The following is a 20,811-nucleotide window of genomic DNA, read 5'->3' on the forward strand; positions in this document are numbered from 1 at the left end:
AGAAAGTGTGAAGATCCTAGTCAGGTGTCTAATTTCCCCGAGACTAGATTACTGCAACAGACAGCTTGTAGGTTTTAAAAGGGTTCAGCTTAAAATACTGCCAAAAATATAGAACATGTCATCCCACATCATTTTGTTAGAGTCACATCATATCACAATACTCCAGTCCTCAAATCACTTCATTGGTTCTCCACTGAATCAAGTATAAACGTTCTCGAAAGTTCTCTGAATTGTCTACAAATTCCTCCAAAACAAAGCCCATTCCTACCTCACTGACCTGATCACTGCAGACACACCAGCCAGAACTCTTCCATCTCAGAACCAGGTCCTACTTACTGCACCAACTTTCCCCATTGGTAACCGATCATTCTTTCTTACAGGTCCAACACTATGGAATTCACTGCCAGTCCACATAAAAGACTTTGATTCTCTGACAGCTTTCAAATCACAACTGAAGACTTATCTTTTCTTCTCTGTATATAAGTATATAACCGACTCTTTCCCTCTCCCCCTGTGAGCTTGAGCATGCACTATTTTTTTATAGTACGTGGATTATAGCATGCAATGTCCATCATTGTTCTCACATAGTGAATAATACTTCTGGTTAATTGCACCTGGGGATGTTTCAAAGAAGATTAATAAATTGCCATGAAGCTGAAGTGATCTAATTTAACACAAACATGGCTGCCTGTTTTCTGTGAGGAAGAATAGAAACGTCAACATCATTAAGGGCAGAAAAAAAACATATCAGTAATTCGTGATCATATTTCTGTACACTGATAATCAATCTGAATGGGCCTATTCTGTGACTGTTGTGCTTTAAGACCATTCTGTAAATAACTGTGATTAAGTCTGTATTGACGTCAGGAACTGATTACAACCAACATGAAAGTGATCATGTCCAAATACTGTACTTTCTTTGAAACCACTGAAATATGCTGGATAAAATATGGCCAGGTCATTAGGTACATTGCGGTTATCTTGTTCATTTATGGAGGAACTCTCTCCAACAAGTTTGGTAGGTTAATGCTTAGTCTCTGAATGTATATAATTTGGACAGAAACACATAATTCCTTTAAAATTAACCAGACAAAATTGTGTCCTGGGACACAAATGCCCCTGCTGCTGTAGGAAGTGCTCTCTACCAAGTGAAGCAAATTCAGCTATGTTCAAACATCTGTTCAACACATGTATAAGTGACAAAATTAAGAAACTGGATGAACAAGATATGAGATGCACACCTTTAAAGTCCCACTGAAACACATGCAGAAGTGCAATCAATTTTGTTGAGCAGCTACAAAGGAGAAGTGGATAGACTTCATCCCCTACAACACTATATTCAGAGAGAAATTCTACAAAATTTATGTAAGTTCAAACGGCATTAAAACTGGAAAAACATATAAAATACAAATCAAATGATGAAATGCGCACCTTTAGAGTCCCTATGAAGCACAGGTGTAATCTAAATGAATTCCAGAATGCAGTTTTTGAGGAGAAGTGGATAACGTCCACCCCAATTTCGTCCCCTATTACACTATCATCATAGAAAAATTCAGCAAAATGTACCTAAGTTCAAATATCTCTAAACTTACAAAAAAAACAAAAAAAAAGCCAATAAAATACAAGAACAAAATACGAGATGCATACCATTAGAGTCCCAAGAAGGCCCATGTATAAGTTCATTGAATTCAACAGAGTGTTATTTTGTGGAGAAGTGGACAGTGTACATGTGCCACCTGTCATATATGCCGATTCATGAAAAGGAAGAAGGGAGATTTCGAGCTTGACGATATCTAGACTTGCTTCATTTAGGTAGTTAGCATTGCAGAAAAGGTTGTGTGGAAGGAAAATAGGTTCAGGGACTGTGTGACAGACTGTTTGGCTGCAGGAATGGGGTTTTCGGCAGCCAGTCTGCTAGTTTGTGTTACTACAAACAAGGGATAAACCTCAAAGAGGAATACTATCTGCTTTCCCAAACTATGTGGTTATGTAACATCAATGCTTGTCAGAAATTAGCTGTGGACATGTTTGCATAACTGATTGTGTTTGTCAATGACCAGAGTAGTGGTCTGTTGGTTGACCCAGGAAATACAAATTTACAACCATTTTTCATTAATTGTTTGTTGTTTAATGTTCCACTCAGCAACATGGCAGCAAGTCACAGAGAATGAAGTCTCGACCAACCTTCTAGTGATTGACATTATGACCACAGACCATGACATTTGAATAAAAATACCCTGTCTGACCACCTGGTCATATAAGTAGCTTCTAGAACAAGAATAGATTGTGGAAGACCTCTATTCATACCTAAAATATGAAGGAGAGATAATCATAGATGGCTGAGGAGCTCATTTCTTAACCCAGAATCCCAATGCATTTGTTACAAGACACAATGTGTGATCACATTTCCAGGTGAATGACAATAACTAAGCAATAAAGATATCTGCTGGTATTCAAAGATAACTGCACAACTGTTGTGAATCCGGAGTCCCTTAACAACACATTCCATGTCACCCAAAGGTCACTGAGACTTACATGGCAGTTAAGACTTGGTCTTACAGTCCTTGAACCACATTCTCCCAATGGCCTAGCCCTCCCTGCATTTATGCTAAAGCCCCAAATGAAGCCAGTCTAGATTTGCTCAGGTTCGGAATCTCTGATCTCACTGGAGTTCCTTTTAAATGTAAAGGGAATTATTTGTTTCTATCACAATTACATTTATTCAGTGACTAACTGTCACTAACTGTCCTTCAGGATGATTAGTTTCCGTGCCATCTACTCCTTAATAACATCAATGTGACGCTATATCTAAATAAACAAAGAAAGCACAGATGTTCAACAAACTCTGAATTTCCCAACTCAACTTTGACTCTGATCAAAAGTTCAGACTTGGTCTCTTGTACTAGGCAGTTTACTCTTGGTCTCTTACCAGGCACTTTAGACTTGGTCTCTTGACATAATGTTTAGACTTGGTCTCTTACCAAGCAGTTTAGACTTGGTCTCTTACCAGGCTGTTTAGACTGGTCTCTTAAAAGGCAGTTTAGACTTCGTCTCTTACCAGGGTGTTTAGACTTGGTCTCCTAACATGATGTTTATATTTGGTCTCTTACCATGCTGCTTAGACTTAGTATCTTACCTGGCAGTTAAACTTTAAGATTATCAGATGACAGCTTTGAAATAAAGTAATTCACAGGAAAGTGTGAATACTTAGTGATTACAAATCCTGTTATACAATCAAACTGTTACTGCTCAATAAATGAGCTGCAAGTGACTCTCTTACATTTCCCATGTAAAAAAGCTATATAACAGGGCCATACTAACTACTGATTATTGTTTAATGATGGGATTGTGTTATTCTGATGAGCAATGTCACTGACTTTTGTTTCCAGTTCTTTAGTGTAACAAAATAAATGAGCTGTATGTGGTGACATTACAGCTGACACTCTACAGACTGAAGAAAGGGGAAAATATGTACATATATTCTCTCCTTTTATTTTGTATATGCATCAATTGGTGCAAAATGATGGTAATCAATTCAAGTAACAGATTTCCTACTCATCAATAAAAAACCCATCTTCTGACCAATTAATGACAAAAACACTAACACTATATGATGTATACAAAGTGATCATCAACATAAATAATCCAGACATTTATTAGCGGGACAATATTAATGGTAGTATTCCCCACCAGACAAACAGGATTTACCGTAATAATCCCAATACAAACTCCTGAGAGGGCAATGACCTGGTTATTCAGTTTTCATTATCCTCTTTTCTGAAGCTTTCAATCATCACTAGAAACACTGATACACATGCACAGAAAATAACTGGTAAATGGAAATATTGAATTTGCTTCCTGTCAGTTGCCAAGATCAGATCTGCTGACAGTGTGTCCTGACTGATACATTTAATCCAGGCACCTTTGATCAGTAAATAACAGGGTGTTATTACCTAATCAATCTAGTTACACAAAGCCAACACCTAACTGCTGGATACTGCAGTCTGTGTAGAGCACTTAGCCAGTGCATACACACAATTAACATTCAATCAACAACACAACAATGTCAGCATACCAACAGGCTACTTAAGTGTTACATAAGCAGTGGAAATACCTTACATATAAACTCTGGGTTTATCATCAACATGTGTAAACTAATTCAAAATTAGTATAATTAGAGAGGGACTAGAGACTGTTCATTGTGGATCACCACTTCTAACATTGGTCAGTGTTATAAAAATATAAAAATATGTTCAAAAGGGGGCATTTAGATGAAGATTCAATTAATAGTAGTCTTTGATTTTCGCACGCAGTTTAAAAAACCTCTGCTCAGTCTGTAAGTATTGAGTAATTGTCTTAAAATAACATCACCCATGAAAATGTGACTTAAGACTGTTCATTAGGGACTGCCTCTATGGGGGTGTGATGATGATTTTTAAGGAGAGGCATGTACAACATAAATCTCTCTCTCACTCTCTCTCTCTCACACACAAAAGAAAAAAAAGAAAGAAACAATTAATTAAGTACGAGATTGTATTGTCTTATTTCTGTGATTCAGATGATCATTATCATTTGAGAGTTAATCACTATGCACTGCTTGTACATGTTGTACACATAGACCAGAAGGTTGCTGAGTCTGCTAGCCTGTACTTGGCTGATAGCACCATTTGCAGTGGATTTTAGTGCTAAATATATTTTAGGATTATTAGCTCGATTTACGAGGTACAGCATATTGGACAAAGGCGCCATACTTGGTTCATGGCGACATTTTCAGTAGATATTATTGCTACATGCACGTAAGGGTTTATTAGCTAGACTCAAGAGAAAACCATATTTGACTAAGGCTCCATGGTTGTGGCTTCACAGTTTGTACTATGACCAGCTTGCCTAATGTAATGGCTAGTAGAGTTTCAGGTTTTACATTGAGTGATGTCAGCTATGTTGTAACTATTTAGTCCAGGACAAGTTTCATAAGTTGCTCTAATAAAACCAAATAAGACTCAGTAGCTTGTCATTTACTTTAATTTGTTACTGTCTCTCCAAAATCTCATTACCCATCTACCAAATCTCGATTCCATTATGAGATATACCTCCACCTGTTCACATCAGTATCATATTTTAGCTCATGATTAAATTTTTGTTTTGTTCATTGTAATTCCTGTATTCTGATTGGATGTACCGGTTACGTGTGATTGCTTTTACTATCAGCTTCCATGTCTTTCAATTTATGGTTCCATAAACCTGTAATAAGGAATTGAAAAACATGAACACATGATATCTAGATGTCCATTTGGACACCTGTAGATAATTTTCATGGTTCCATTGACATATTTATTCAACTTTGTATGTAAGTTTCAGTTACCTATCAATGGTCTACCATGTTTCCTTGTACAATAGATAATGTACCAATAAAATTCAACCATATCAGAACAAAATATTCAGTATGTATTTTTAGAGCTGTCAGTCTCAAGAGCCAGTGAGTGGCTGAGCATGGTTATACACCACTTTCAGCAATATTCCAGCAATATCAGGACAGGTGACACCAGAAATTTTCTTCACACAGGTGAGCTGTACCCATGTAGGGAATCGAACCCAGGTGTTCGGCATGATGAACAGATGTTTTAACCACTAGGCTACCCTCTGCCACAAGAGATCCAGTAAATTAATTTCAGAACTGTAAATGTTTTAGCGCAGTTTCTCTTCACATTCCTATTAAAGTTCTGATCCTACCTTATTCATTAAATACAAGTTGTATTACAACACATAGCATAAAGGTTTTAAGTCAGAAAAAGAAACAGATACAGTTTCAAGGCTCAAGTGTTATCATACTAAGCCAATGTCTCGATGTTAAGAAACCACAGACACTATGTAACACAGTGGAGGGTGTGGTAAAATATCTTAGTTTATAGGTGATACACATTGATTAATACCTCACTGTAGATCTGTTAACAGGTGTGGAACTGTATGACAGACCTGTCTGTTTTACACTAGGGTTCACAAGCACAGTTAATACAATGATATACTATCAATATTACTTAATACAACAAAACTACATTTGCATGTGCATCACTTTTGTATTACCACAGATTATCTAGAACCCTGTGATTCTCAGCAGCTGCAATAAAAACCTGTTTATCATTCTAATCCCTTAGCAATCCCCTGTCATCAACCTTCACCACGTTACCAGTAAGGAAATCCTACCTTTGTGAAAGTTGGTGAGTTTGTAATTCATTCTGCACTTAGCAATTTATATTCATGGTCGGAAACATTAACAATGTGAGTGAGTGAGTGAGTGAGTGAGTGAGTGAGTGAGTGAGTGAGTGAGTGAGTGAGTGAGTGAGTGAGTGAGTGAGTGAGTGAGTGAGTGAGTGAGTGAGTGAGTGAGTGAGTGAGTGAGTGAGTGAGTGAGTGAGTGAGCAAGCGAGTGTTAGTTATGCTGCACTAAGCACTATACCAGCTGTATGTTCGCAGTTAAAAAATAATCAAGTCTGGACCAGACAATCCATTAATCATCAGCATGAGCATTGATCTGCACAGAGGGGATACCATGACATGTCAACCAAGTCTCTTAGCCTGACCATCCTGTTAGTCGCCTCTTATGACAAGCATGGGATGCTGAAGACAAATTTTAACCCAGTTTTCCACAGGTTCTTCCTACAATGAACTGAACACATGAGGAAATGTGTACATAATCCTACACAAAGTAACATGTATGCAACGCATGTTCAGTACTGTCTACCTTGATTATGCCATTCTAATGTTTAGTTATACGGATATGTTTCACGTCTTAAATGTGATATATATGTTGTAGAGGGTGTGGAAATGGATGATATGAACTGTATGATAGAATCGGGTGGCCAGATTGTCTGACTTTGTTCACATGTCCCAACTGTATAAATTGATGCAGTTAATCTGGCAGTTCTTAAAGGTCACGTGCAACGTATATCACAACTTTACAGATTCTACACCTTCAGGTATGCACTTACTGAAACAAATCATCAAAAATGCCAATTCAACCTATAACAACATACAACATTACATAAAAAACATGTTGATTGTGATAAGCAGACTCTGACACAGAGAAAACTCAATGTCTGGTTTATTGACACCTATATGTCTGCCTGCCTGCCTGCAAATGACAATATGCAATGCACAACTTCAGTTACTGACAATTTGCAATTTGAAATTAACACCTAACAGGCTTATAAGCCATAGAGCCAGCTAAGCTAATCGGCAAATGAACCAATGGCCAATGATAAGGCATTGTTACGCAAGTGCACACCCACCTTGACTCAGGGTAAAAATATTGTGACAAATGTGTTTTAATTATGTTTGATTTTTTGGTTATATGTGATCTTTAAGCAATGATAAAACAAATAAAAAGTCACAATAATTATGTCTGATATCTAATACGCCAAAACAGAAATAATAGGCTTAAAGCCAAAGAAAAATCGCCAACGTAACACACTAGTATTCACCGAAACTTCTATAATGAATGTCTGGAGTTCTATGGATGAAATGGCTCAATTTAGTGTTTTTATTTGCACTGGTGCAGTCAAATATTACAAAGTGCAACCTAGTTATCAGTCAAACTTGCACCAAGCACAAGCCAATTTCTGAGTGGGTAAACTTCTGAATAAAACATCTAAACAACTGCATCTACACACAGCAATGAGAGCAATGCAACTGGAATTTGGCTGGTGCAGCTAGGTTTTTATCAAAGGTTGAACCTGGTGCAAGAAGGTTAATGCCTCTTAAATCAAGCCCTGTTTAGATGATAATGGTGAGCCTTTTAACACTGTCATCAGTTACTGACCACAAAAAGGAAGAGATTTTCAAACAGATGTGAATACAGTATAAAGACAGACAAGCTGACCTTAGCTAAAAAACATGAACATCCTTCTGTTCACTAAACGTAACTCGGCTAAGGAGAGAAGTTTTTCATTTTCATGTCTACACCAAGGCCACTTGACATGGAGTACGTCATGAACAGAAATAGATAAGTAACTGCACAGTATGTTCTGGATGGCTCGCAGTCATAGTACAATGGAGTGTGGATTAAGAACTAGCATCTTGTTGCAAATAAGTGATGGAGAGATATCAGCAGCAGTCCTGAATCTACACGGTTGCAACTTGATGACACGTGTCAACCAAGTCACTGAGTCGGACCACCTGATCGGATTAGTTTGTCTTATCTTATGACAAGCACTGGTTGCCAAAGATCAATTCTAACCAGAATCTTCACAAGTATAGCATCAGTGCAGAAACTTTTGACATTACAATTTATACAAACACAACAAACATAAAATATGTTTGACCTGCAGACAATTTTGGTTTGCATCAGTGAAGCCTGTCTGTCTGGAAAATTAAGCTGAACATCATAAATATTAGGACTGCAATGATTCCATTTAATTCACTGAAAATCGAACCTAACACCTTTGTTTTGGTTTTCGATACCCATTGTCACTTTTTCAATTTTCTCTCAATAATTGAATACCTATTTAAAATATAAACACAGACAGAAAGTGTTTTTGACTCCAACTCAGCAGTTTTGAGTGCTGAAACAAGATGAAACATGATTGGCTGATGTCAAGCTACTTATCCAATGAGAAATGTTGTTAATAGACATCGCTAATGATGTCAATGTTTTGGAGTATATTCTTACTCCTTCGTCACTCTAAAAATTTATAATATACCCTGAAACATTGTGTTCGTCATAATAAAGAAGTTGGCAGATACAAATTCACCTTTTCCTATATTGCTAAATGCTGTTCAAGTACTAGGTATTTTACTTTAGGCATGCTTTACCTACTGGGTCTGAGTTTATCTGGCTTTGTAATCAGATGAGTGGACTATGGAAACATGCTTACTATGATGTTTTAGGTTACCTCTTTCTAGCATGTGTTTGTGTGCTGCTCTAGATGACTCACATGAAACATTTCACTTTTTATATTTAGCCTGAGCAAGCTGATCAACCAGTTTTCATATCTTCATTCAGTCAGTCAGATTTAAGACAGAAAAGTTATCGAGCTGAAAATGACACAAATTACAAATGTACAGAGTTTGCAGGGCTACTGGCAAATAAATTGTATTGCTATATATTGGGATTAAGGTACCCCTACTGCAACAGGTATTACGATATACTGGAACTTTAGTGTCTGACAGTGAGTGACACTAATTGTGCATGTCAGTCCTCGTTTCTACATTATTAGTCTCTCTACATATATTCTAAGATGCTTCGTTGAAAGATCAAAGGCGCCGACAATACTTTATCAGACGATAATGTGCACTTTTTGCATTACGTCACAATGTGTTGATGTCACTGCACCATTCCAGTCTGCCCCCTCATAATCCAACTTTTTTGTATTACGTCATAACCGACGTCACAATGGATGTCAGTTGCCATCGCCTTGTACAGCCTCCCACAGTAAACTGATTCATCGCATCCTGTTTCTTGGTTTGCAGTTGCATCACACAGCTAACATCACTGGTGGAAACATTACGCTTATGTTTTCCGAAGGATAAAATGTCTCAAAATTCGACTCAAAATTTTACGGAGACACGGTAATGTTTGCAATGTTTACATTCCCACAGTGCAATCGTGGAATGTCGCATGACTCGTCAGCTTCAGCTGAATGTACTGATCTAAACTTTCGTTGGTAGTAAGAATGAGCCTTGAATGGTTTAAAAGAATCACAGATGTAATTAAAATTATCTAGAGAAGATATTTAACCCGAACACAAACCGTCACCAAACTGTTCATCATTTGTTTTTCTAGTAACGTAGGGGGCTAACACATAAAAATACAGCACGTCAGTTAGCCCTGTGGGAGGATTCTTAATTTAGGTCACAGACACCATGGTTTGTTTTCTGCAATAGATTAATCGAAATTAGGCATAGAAATGATTAAATATGGCATCTTAGATGAACTAGGACGAGGACGCTGCGTCTGAGTGCTTTAACAATATAATAGTTCAGGGCAAAAGTGTGCTTTATCACATTATACATGGTGGTAGATGTAACTGTATTTGTTAATGCTATGATTCTGACAACATCAATGTCAAAATTAGATTGCATAGTCAGGGATTCTACTTCCTGTTTTATACAATTAATAGTGATACAGTAGAGTAAGTAACTGAATAATGAACGAAAACATTTGTTGTGAATGAAAGTCTCTGTAGGCATTAAATTAAACCATAAACATAATTACAAAATCTTGATATATGTTCTTTTCCCATTATCTTACCTCACACATCAATGTCGCTGTCTGATTGGCTGAGTGCTCTACTATTATTTTCAATGCACCCTGTGTACAAGCAAGGACTATTGCAACATACTCCGCTGCCAATAGCAACTCATTCGGTACTTCTTGGTAGTTGTCTCGAATAACATTGCTTCACACATGATGCATGGAAACTACAGATGTTTTATGAAAGCAAATCAATGGAAGGCAGATAACTCTAAATCCGTTTTTCTTGTGTCGTCCGCCATATCTAACAATGGCTACGAAAAAAATTTGCCTCACATTCCAATAAATAAATTTTGAAAAAACGTTCAAATGTAGTCCCTGTGAATATTAAGGAAGGGAATTACATTGTGGCGACTTAACTTAGATAATATACCTACGGGAAAAAAACAGCAAGATGCTAGATTCGAATCGTTTGATTCACACACATTAGCTGAAGTGTATGATCTGATACTCATGTGTCAAACGATTCGAAAATTAAAATTGAGGTGTTCGGTAACATAAATATGTTGTTCATGGGTCGATCTGGGACCGTGGGTTAAATAAACATTGAGGGTACCTCAACACATGCCCCCCCGCCATTGTGACTAGTGAACAACTTATAATATACAGGTTCTCAGAAAACATATAGCAATACATCTCATTTGAAAAGCATATTGCCATATATCAGTATATCAGTAATACCATGCAGTCCTAAGAGTTGTTGTGGATAGGCATTAAGAAGTTGCAAGATGTAGTTCTGAATCACTGTGACAATAACAAACTTGTTATCCGTTAGAAGGGTCATGTATTCAGTGACATCTAGTTGTACTGTTGGGCCTTCAAACTTACAATGCATATCTGTACACACGCAGTTCATTATTAAATGAGTTACAGTCACTTGGATGCCATATCTTTAGTTCTTGATACTAACATTATAGCTACCACCATGACAACATTGCTAATACATTTATCTCCGTGTCAATAGTGAGTATGTCGTGGTGTCAATAGTGAGTATGTCATGGTGTCAATAGTGAATATGTCGTGGTGTTAATAGTGAGTATGTCATGGAGATCAATACTATGCCATTTTGGAATTCTGCACATTTTGGAATTCTGCAGAGAGAATCACAATGCTGCCGATGACTGTGCCACTTTGACTATGGTTCGAATGCCAAGGTTCCAATACTTTCCTCATCAATTTGTTATTCATATTTTGGATTCAGACAAAGGGTTGTCATTAGGTAAGTCATAGAACCTTATGCATAAAAAATTCCTTGTTTAATGGATAGAGCAACCTTATGTATTGACTTTAGCAAAAAACTAATATGCTGATAAAATCTTTGGACATTAGATCTTTTAGGAGACAAGATATTTTTGGGGTTGTTGCTTCTAAATGAACAACCTTCAGCTTAAATAAGAAGACAAACAATTGTTTTCACACTCACAACATATTTTTTCGGTCCGCTTATAAACAATCTATTTTGCAATGTGAGGTAAACTGAGTCTTGTAGCTTCAAGAACAAATCAAATTATTTCTTTCCAACCAATCAGGAGGACACAATGTAGTACTGAAATAAGACACTGTGAGGAAACCCTCTGCACACTAACCACATGCCAAATACAATCAAATTATTGAGGTAGATAGAGGTCTCGGGGACATAAATAGCCTGTATTAATATAGCTGACACACTTCTCTGTACACTGCTGTAGCCGATCACTTGAACAAATGCAATCATGCTGAGATCTGACAGTTGAACAAATATTGGCAAAGTTGTCTTAGAATAAAGTCACTAAAGTTGGAGATGACACAAAGTTGAGTGAGTGAGTGAGTGAGTGAGTGAGTGAGTGAGTGAGTGAGTGAGTGAGTGAGTGAGTGAGTGAGTGAGTGAGTGAGTGAGTGAGTGAGTGAGAGTTTGGTTTCACACAACTGTACTCATCAGGGATTTGGATCCAGGTCTTTGGCATGACGAGAAAATACTTTAACAACTAGGCTAATCAATCCTACCACAAAGTTCCGAGATTTGGTTGATGTGACTACATCCAGACAACTTATGTTCATGATATCAATCACAGGGTTTCAGCCCCAAACTTGATTTTTTACAGAATGTCAAAATAGGGGCACAATAGGGCTGTTATGATTCAGTAGTGCCATGAATTCAATTTATCATTCATCATCAAATGAATACCCTTACTTGTCAGAAAGGACTGCTTTAAATCAGTTTGGGTACTAGTCATCAAAGCAAAATGGAATATATAAAAATCAGGCAAAAATATATAAAAAATAACAGTCAGCACTCATATAAGTTGATAATAATTCTATCTTGGTCATTGTCACGCTAAAGTAACACTGCAGTCAAAGCATGTTACAGAATATATTTTGTTATCACCTCACAGCTGTGTGTTATTGTTTTAATTTCCCAGTATTCATGTTTGTTACCCAAGCTTCATAATATGAATCATGTTTGGCTCGATCGATCGAGAGAGAGAGAGAGAGAGAGAGAGAAAGAGAGAGAGAGAGAGAGAGAGAGAGAGAGAGAGAGAGAGAGAGAGAGAGAGAGATGGGTTTACTATCAGGAACATTCCAGCAAATATCATAGCAGGGGACACCAGAAATACATTGTATTTGGGGAATCAAATATAGGCAAACATTTTAAGCACTAAGCTACCCCACTGCCTCACAAAGTACTAGAGGGGTTGGTGAGGTAACCTTGGGTTTAAAGCTTTCACTTGTCACACTGAAGACCTGGGTTCGATTCCTCACTGCTGAAATGTGTAAACCCAATTTCTGCTGTCCCTGACCGTGATATTGCTAAAAGTAGCTTAAACCAGATGCGCCCATTCAAACAGGATGTTACATGAACAAAAACAAAACATTTTGATTTAACATGGGCGAGCCAGCCTGAAATCATATCCCAATTTTTCAAACACAAACCATCTTGATATATTTTCATTTCCTTAACCACATGTATAGAGTTTTTTACCCTGAAATCTCAAACTACATTAAATGGGGCTGTATTTACTTGTGTCTATGCAAAAGAAAGACCTGTACCCATGTGGGGAATCTAACGTTGGTCTTTGGCGTGACGAGCGAAAGGTTCAACAACTAGGCTACCCCACCGCCCCTTGTCAAGCAGGACAATGGTTTAATGGTATAATAATCAATACTGCAACAGCACATGATAATGTAAGAAAATGTTATCATCTATGAAGCATGACTGTCTTATGTTATTTCTATAGCTTTCCATACTGTGGCATGTCAGCAATGACATAGTTCCTTAACTGTAGACTACAGTAAGCACTGCAGGACATATTTACACTTCAGATAATCGACCTGACTCATCCAGTGCACTCAAATAACCCAACTACAGGTACTTCAGACATATTATTTGCAGTTGCTCTTCAGATATGTACAATTAGGGTCTGTCACAACAATGATGACCTTCGAATTACACATCAATGTTACCAGTGATCTATACTGTACTAAAACATTACTTTTTAAGAATAAACAAGCTACGGATTGTTGACACAAAGAACAACCTATACAGCTATTTGGGTTTGTTGTCTGAAATAAGTATATTCAATATAGACTAACATAAGCTTACTGAAGGGGTGACATCAATAGATTTGTTGAGATGTTTTCAGTACACTCTAGAAATTTGTATGAACCTTAGTAGATTTGACTATAAGTTCTTCTGTTTGAAATTTGTATACATCTCACAAAGTTTGTGTGCAACATTTACAATTTGAAATTTGTATGCACCCCTTAAATATGTTGAAGCACACATATACACCTTAAAATAAAAAACACATCGGAGCTATTATCAAACACAGTCAACATGCAGGCAGAATACTCTTAACAACATTGGGGGAAACTTCATTTTAATTTACAATTGAAAAATTGGGAGATATATGGGAGTAACTCAATGTTGATAAGATAATAATGAATGTTTGAAGAGTGCATCACCATGTGCACTTCCTTATGGTTGCTTCCACCATAGTTGCTTGTACAGGAATCGCTCTTGAAAGATGTTTGGTGCATGATGTGAAATTTGCATGTGCATAAGTTTCATTTTCAAACAAAAATCCTGACTAGGAACAAACTCATGGTACTGTGTGATGAATGATGATTGTCAAAATTAACAGTCTACAGTGATTTATTGACCTTGAAAACTGTAAAAATCAAGAATGACGCATCCCATGCATTGTGTTTAGGGGTGGTGACAAAAATGTCTCCCTGTGAAAAGTTTGTATACTCCCTATCCAAATTGAAAGTTCAGGTTTTTTTTCAACATATATAAGGTGAATATGATACATATAGGGTAACGAGTAAAATAAGAAATCAGCAGTAGATGTATTATTCATCATCAAATAGCAACATGCAATACTTTTTGAAACTGTGTTGACCCTGTTTTTTCATCTATGACAACAATAACCAGATACCATACTATCAAATGAAACGTACAAGTGTTAATTATTTTCATACATATCTTGCTTTGATAGGTAACACCTAAATTCAAACAAAAAAACCCACCCCTTTCAAATAAAATTAATCAATATTTGATTCTAATGATAGTGAACATTGAACTGAATTCATGAAAGGATATGGTTCCATACACTGAAAATGAGTGTAATGGCCCAATAACAAATAAAACATTGTGAATATGATTCATCAATATGACCCACTGCCCTGGAATATTGTTTTACACAAGAGGGAGAAAAAGAGACATTATAAATCCTTTTTAGAAATATACCAGCAAGGGACACCAGAAATGGGCTTCACACACTGTACCCTTTGGCAGTACTTTGAATTTTGAGGTTGATGGTATTGAAGTATATACACTAGACAGGAGTCACTGAATGAGTTTAGTTATACACTGCCTTTAGCACTATTCCAACAATATTATCGCAGGGGACAACAGAAAGAGGCTTCACACATTGTACGCATGTTGGGAAATCAAACCTAGGTCTTCAGTGTGACGAGGAACCACCTTAACCACTAGGCTACTCTACCCCTCAATTGGACTGGATCAGGATGTAACTTTATCACTTCGTCAATCATGACCAGTATGTGTACAGCCTATCCACTTAACCTTATCAGTATCAATTCAAATCTCAACAACACATAGGTTAAAAAAATCCCATCGCCAGACACCAAATACAAGTCAGTTTTCATTTCGGGCAATCAAATAATGGTATCTTTGCTCTCCATGGGCTACTGGATAATTTCTGCTTACAGTTTCAAACTGCAAATAAGCTTGTATTTCCTTTCATATCTGCTCAAAATGTAGGCATTACATTTTGCAATCTCACGGATGTTATTAAAATCATTTTCAAATTTTCAAAGCCAAACCCATGCCCATCTGCCGAACATTGCCAATACAGAACAAAATGTCCAGCGTTTAAAGACTGAATTTGGAAATGAAAACCCCACATTAGTAGCTTTTGTTTTCATTATTCACTTTTGGTTTGACAATGGTGTGAGAAACTTCACCGAAAGATAGCCCTACATAACAACAAGAAGTTGTTATCCATTAAGTTGTTATCCATCTTCGTTACCTACATGCATAATAGAACACAAAGAAAACACCTGGCACTGTTCCACTTATGGAGAAGACCATTCAGAATAAAATAAAAAAAAAATGTTGTGTCTTTCTTTTATACCACACTCAGCAATATTCCAGCTATATAGCAGATTCAGTAAATAACTGAATCTCCGACAGATAATCCAGTGATTAACATCATGAGCATTGAACATGGGATATGACCAGAAAGTAAGTGAGCCTGACCACCCAATCATGTTAAACACACCTTATGAAAATGCATGTATAAACTCAGTCACATTGACATGGCAAATAGATTCGACATCGAGAGTCATTACTTGTCAAGGTTCCCTAGAAACCTGTGATGTAACATGTAGGTCATGCATGTCTGCCATTTGTATTTGTTACCAAAGGTTACATAAACATGATGGACATGACAGGCGGACAACTGACCATTGTCTTCAACAAAGGCCACCTACCCTGAACACTGAAGTAGGGCACACCTGGGTCAGTGTCGCAGTTTCCCTGAGTCTCATAGTCCCTGGACCACATTATAATATATTTCCCTCTGCCAAGCCCTTTCTACAATATTTAAGTCCTTAATGAGCAGGTCCAGGTTTTCCCAGGTTCTGAATCAACCATATCACAGGAGTTCCTTTTTAATCTAAAACAATTATTTTTTTTGTATCAAGGTAGGTATCTTCAGAGACTAAGCATTAGTCCAGCAGTCAATCAGGGTTCCATCCAGCCCTTAATAATGTCAGAGTGACACTATATTTGTATATAAAGAAAATTAGACTTTCAAAAGGATCACAATCTCCTATTTCACACACTCCTTTTCCATTTAATTGAAGCTGTGTGTTTCCACATTTATTGACATAAACTATATGTTTCTCTACCAGATAAAATTGAAGGAAGATCTTTTTCATCTCTCATTCCAAACTTTGACATTTTTTGGTCATCTCAGAAAACTTTTGTCTTCAGAGAAACCTACCAGACACAGACTCCTCACAAAGTTTAAGATTTCCTAAGTCAGGTTCGATATAAATTAATTATCATTCTTACTATCACTCATGGTCTGAAATTATATCTATGAACTGATCAGATTCTATCTGCCATCTGTTGCCCACTATCATGAATCTAGGACTTATGACTTACTAACATTCTGCTGGAGACTGATATGGATTATGCATTTATTCACAAGTCCACCACACAACATGCTACAGAAGAAAATAGGCAGGCATAGAAATTAACACAAGTACAGCAAGACTAGTATGTCTCAGTTCCTGAAGCACATTATTTTCCCTTCTGCCAAACCCTTTCTGCAATGCTAAAGCCCTTAATAAATCAAGATTTCTTCAGGCTCTGAGTCTCCCATCTCAGGGTTCAGAAACTCCTAACTCATTGCAGCTTCTGTTTAATTTACATGGGGTTATTTGTTACCATTAGAATTATCAATGTTCAGAGACTATGCATTAGTCTAGTCCAAGACTAGTACAAATCAGGAGGACAAGAATCTTTCAGATAACTCAGATTCTCCCTGTCTTGCCTTAATAGTCTCATTGGTCACCCATGATAGCATACCTGGCAACTAATTGCATAATGTGCATCATTCTTTTAAAAAAGTAATTTAGTTAGCCAATAATGAGCAATCAATCAATGTATTAGCGGATAATCCTTTGAAAGAAGGATGTTGTTTTTATATAGACAGAGACACGACAGAGTGTATTCAGTATAGATTAGTAAATGTACATACATAAACACTACCTTTTGACAAATCCCCATTTACATCTGCATAAAAGTAATTAATCAATCAGCATGTTATCCGTTAATCCTTTGATCAATCCAGACACAAGAAATGCCAAATGGGGACCCTTGATGGGTAATCTAAGTTGCGTCACCACTAATTATACCTGTTATAAATTCATTAACTGAGCATCCAGTGAATGATGACAAATAACATGTAGGTTTATACCACCTAACATGGATTACAACCAAAACAAAGGTTGTAACTCGGAAACTAGGCAAAGCAGGAGACAAAACTTAATGACAGTAGATTGTGAGAACATATAGCTTTCATTTTTCAAAACAGCTGTCGCGATTTCAGGTTTGTACAAACCTGTAAACAAAATAGTTTATCTCCTCAGATGTAGATGAATTCTGCATAGACCCTCATATCTATACCTACTATTAATAGTATTATGCCATGGAGACGAGCAGCTCTGATTGGTTGAAATTTCTTTTGCACCTGAGAATTGTCCACTGTTGTTACAAAGGTCAATTTAAGGTAATTAAAGATCAAAATGAGCAGTTTTAGTGAAGGGGTTTCATTTATAACGATGTCAATGAGTGATTTAAGCATCTGTACCCCCTAGAATATATGTGATCTTTAAGATGCATGACTCTATAAAGGTTCTTCCAAAGAAAACAATTGTTATGTTCATCATAAGTTGTTTTTATGTTATATTCAAAATTATTACAAATTCCACAGAAGTTACCTTTCCACTTTGTTAAAAATTTAAAACATTTAGGAAGATGAAACTTGAGTTTCAAAACACATACCAGATACAGATTTTCTAAAAGGGAAACACCAGACAAATTGAAAAAACAATCCCTAACAATTACTTTCCACCTCCGCTACAGGTTGGATGGTCTATAACAATGTACATGGTCTAGCGTGGAAGAGCAGCCTACATCACAGCTGTTGCTTTAAACAATGCAAACCCATCAAGAATAATGTTGCGTACATGCATAGTATCAATATGTCATAATTAACAACAACAAACTTTTTATAGAATCACAAATACATTGTTTTTCGTGATTCATGAGAAACTGTGTTACTGTGAAAGCCACATATATCTTGCAAACCAAAATGTCTTAAATTTGAACACTGTTAATGTCACAGGCAATCGAAAGGCTACTGTTAAATTTACCAACTGAAGAATCAAGTGCCTCCACCTTCCTGGACTTTCAAATTCTCATTCTAGTTTGAAAAACAGGTCACCTCAACCTGGAAATGCAGGGCGGTCAGAAGAGTCAGTCAATATTCGTGCTACATGGTGGTGGTCTGTAAGTAATCACGTCTGGACCAGACAATCCAGTGATCAACAGCAACAGCATAGAACGGCACAACTGGGAACCAATGATGTGTCAACCAAGTCAGTGAGCCTGACCACGGGATCCTGTTAGTTGCCTCTTACGACAAGGGTCAGAAGAGGCACAGAAAGAAGGACTGACACAGTGAACTGAACAAACTTCCCTTCCCTCACACAGATATTCCATTACTTGACCAGGAAATGTCAAAGTATTGATTATTATATCAGACCACTACCTTAAAAATAGCTGCAAACACACAGGGCTTCTTTATGCTTGGAGATAAAAATGTTATTGCTTTTATAAACACTGTTGAAAGTATTCACTGGGAGTCCTTGTTTACAAAATATTTGAAGTGATATATTCTATCAGCAGGAATATAATTTTAGAAAGAGCATCTTCAGACCTTGTATTATTTCAACCAAATAATAAAACTGAGAGCAGATCTGTAAAGCAAGTATATAAGAAATGTGTAGCCCAACAATGACATTCCAGTTAGGGAATTTGTCACTTGTCAAAACCCTTTCACAAGTTAAAATGGTCAAGATAGTTAGTTTTGTTCATTGCCCCTCTCAGCCATATTCCAGCTGTATGAAGCGAGTGTGAAATGACATGTCTCAGATGATTACCACTGTGGTGAATTATGAAACACATGACCACTTGTATGGTGCCGGCAAATATTATGAAATAACATCGTCAAAGCTATCATATATAGCACAACATAAAAACACAGGTATTCAGCAGATGTTAACAGGTGTTATGCAGGCTGTTTTTAAAATCAGATACACACTTGGAGATACGTTTCCTCAGAATATTTAATATCCCATAAATACATAAACCTTGGTTATCAGATGATGTTGAAATTTCTTCAACAAATCAACTGACTTGTCACAAAAATGATACCCAAAGTAAATGTCATATTATGTTTCTAGAGCTATCTATATATGATATGATCAGCTGCAAAATAAATAAGTTTATAGTATTAATGGTAAGCATGGTAAAATTGAATGAGTTTGATGTTCAAAACACATGAATATCAACATTTTCTGGCAAGAAAAACATTAATTTTCTAAGATGTTCCACACAGCTGTCAATGACAGAAGCAGGAATAAGGGATGAATGATATGTCACAATGTTGTCAGGCAGACTTCTGTCACGTTACGTGAGAATGGAAACGGTTGTTATACCACACATTTCCAATAGATAAACATAAGATGAAAAGATCCTGTTTGTGCCTGTAGTCTCATTACGGGAAAGTTTCATTGCGCAATTTGTGAATGACACTACAACAAACACAAATACACCACGATCATAAACATCATAACTTAAAGGTTAATTATTACATTCTCTAGTCATGTATTTTTATCATAACATGGGTATATTAGATTATATCCATCACTGCCATCTAAAACATATTTGCTAAACTGTTGTTTTTCTCTTCCAATCGATCGCAATTTTTTGACAGAAATAATTTTGTCGTCAGCTAGGAAATGAAGATCGCTTATCCTCGATTGACAGCCGTCAGGGCATAATTGTGTCCCAACATGAACGACTTACCTCTTTTAACGGCCTCCTCACAGGTTATGAAAGCTAACTTTGAGTCTTTACCTCCCATGCTAAATGCATATAGTAAGATTTACGTCAGGAAAAACATTATTTCATACATTTGCTACACTCGGTTCGCTTCCCTATCCGCCATATTAGATCACGCGACGATTATCCGAGAATCTACGAGATCTAGCAAAATAGATTTATGAAAATGGATTACCTCCCTTTGACCATAATTATGCATTTTCTGCGCTGACTCTGAAATCGATAGTTTTCTTATTAAAACACTAAATTCATGTTGATCACAGAATAAATTTTCAAACAACCTTTCACGTTTCTTTGAATCATTATTTCCTTCAATCTTTATCAAGCTAAAATTTATGCATACGTGAAAATCAATACA

The 20,811-nt window shown here is 36.7% G+C and overlaps 1 protein-coding gene across 1 annotated transcript in view; it reads right to left on the reverse strand.

Annotated features, from left to right (window-relative positions):
• The window catches only part of LOC137297823 (ubiquitin carboxyl-terminal hydrolase 32-like), a 69,639-nt gene extending 49,057 nt beyond the window's left edge, over positions 1–20,582 (reverse strand). Inside the window, exon 1 of the mRNA XM_067829783.1 lies at positions 20,418–20,582. Within this exon, the coding sequence (XP_067685884.1) occupies positions 20,418–20,475 (58 nt within the window). The 5' untranslated portion in view covers positions 20,476–20,582. The remainder of the gene's footprint in view (positions 1–20,417) is intronic.
• Between the last annotated feature and the right edge of the window lie 229 nt (positions 20,583–20,811).

This window comes from Haliotis asinina, chromosome 1, assembly GCF_037392515.1.
Source record: "Haliotis asinina isolate JCU_RB_2024 chromosome 1, JCU_Hal_asi_v2, whole genome shotgun sequence".
Lineage (NCBI taxonomy): Eukaryota > Metazoa > Mollusca > Gastropoda > Lepetellida > Haliotidae > Haliotis > Haliotis asinina.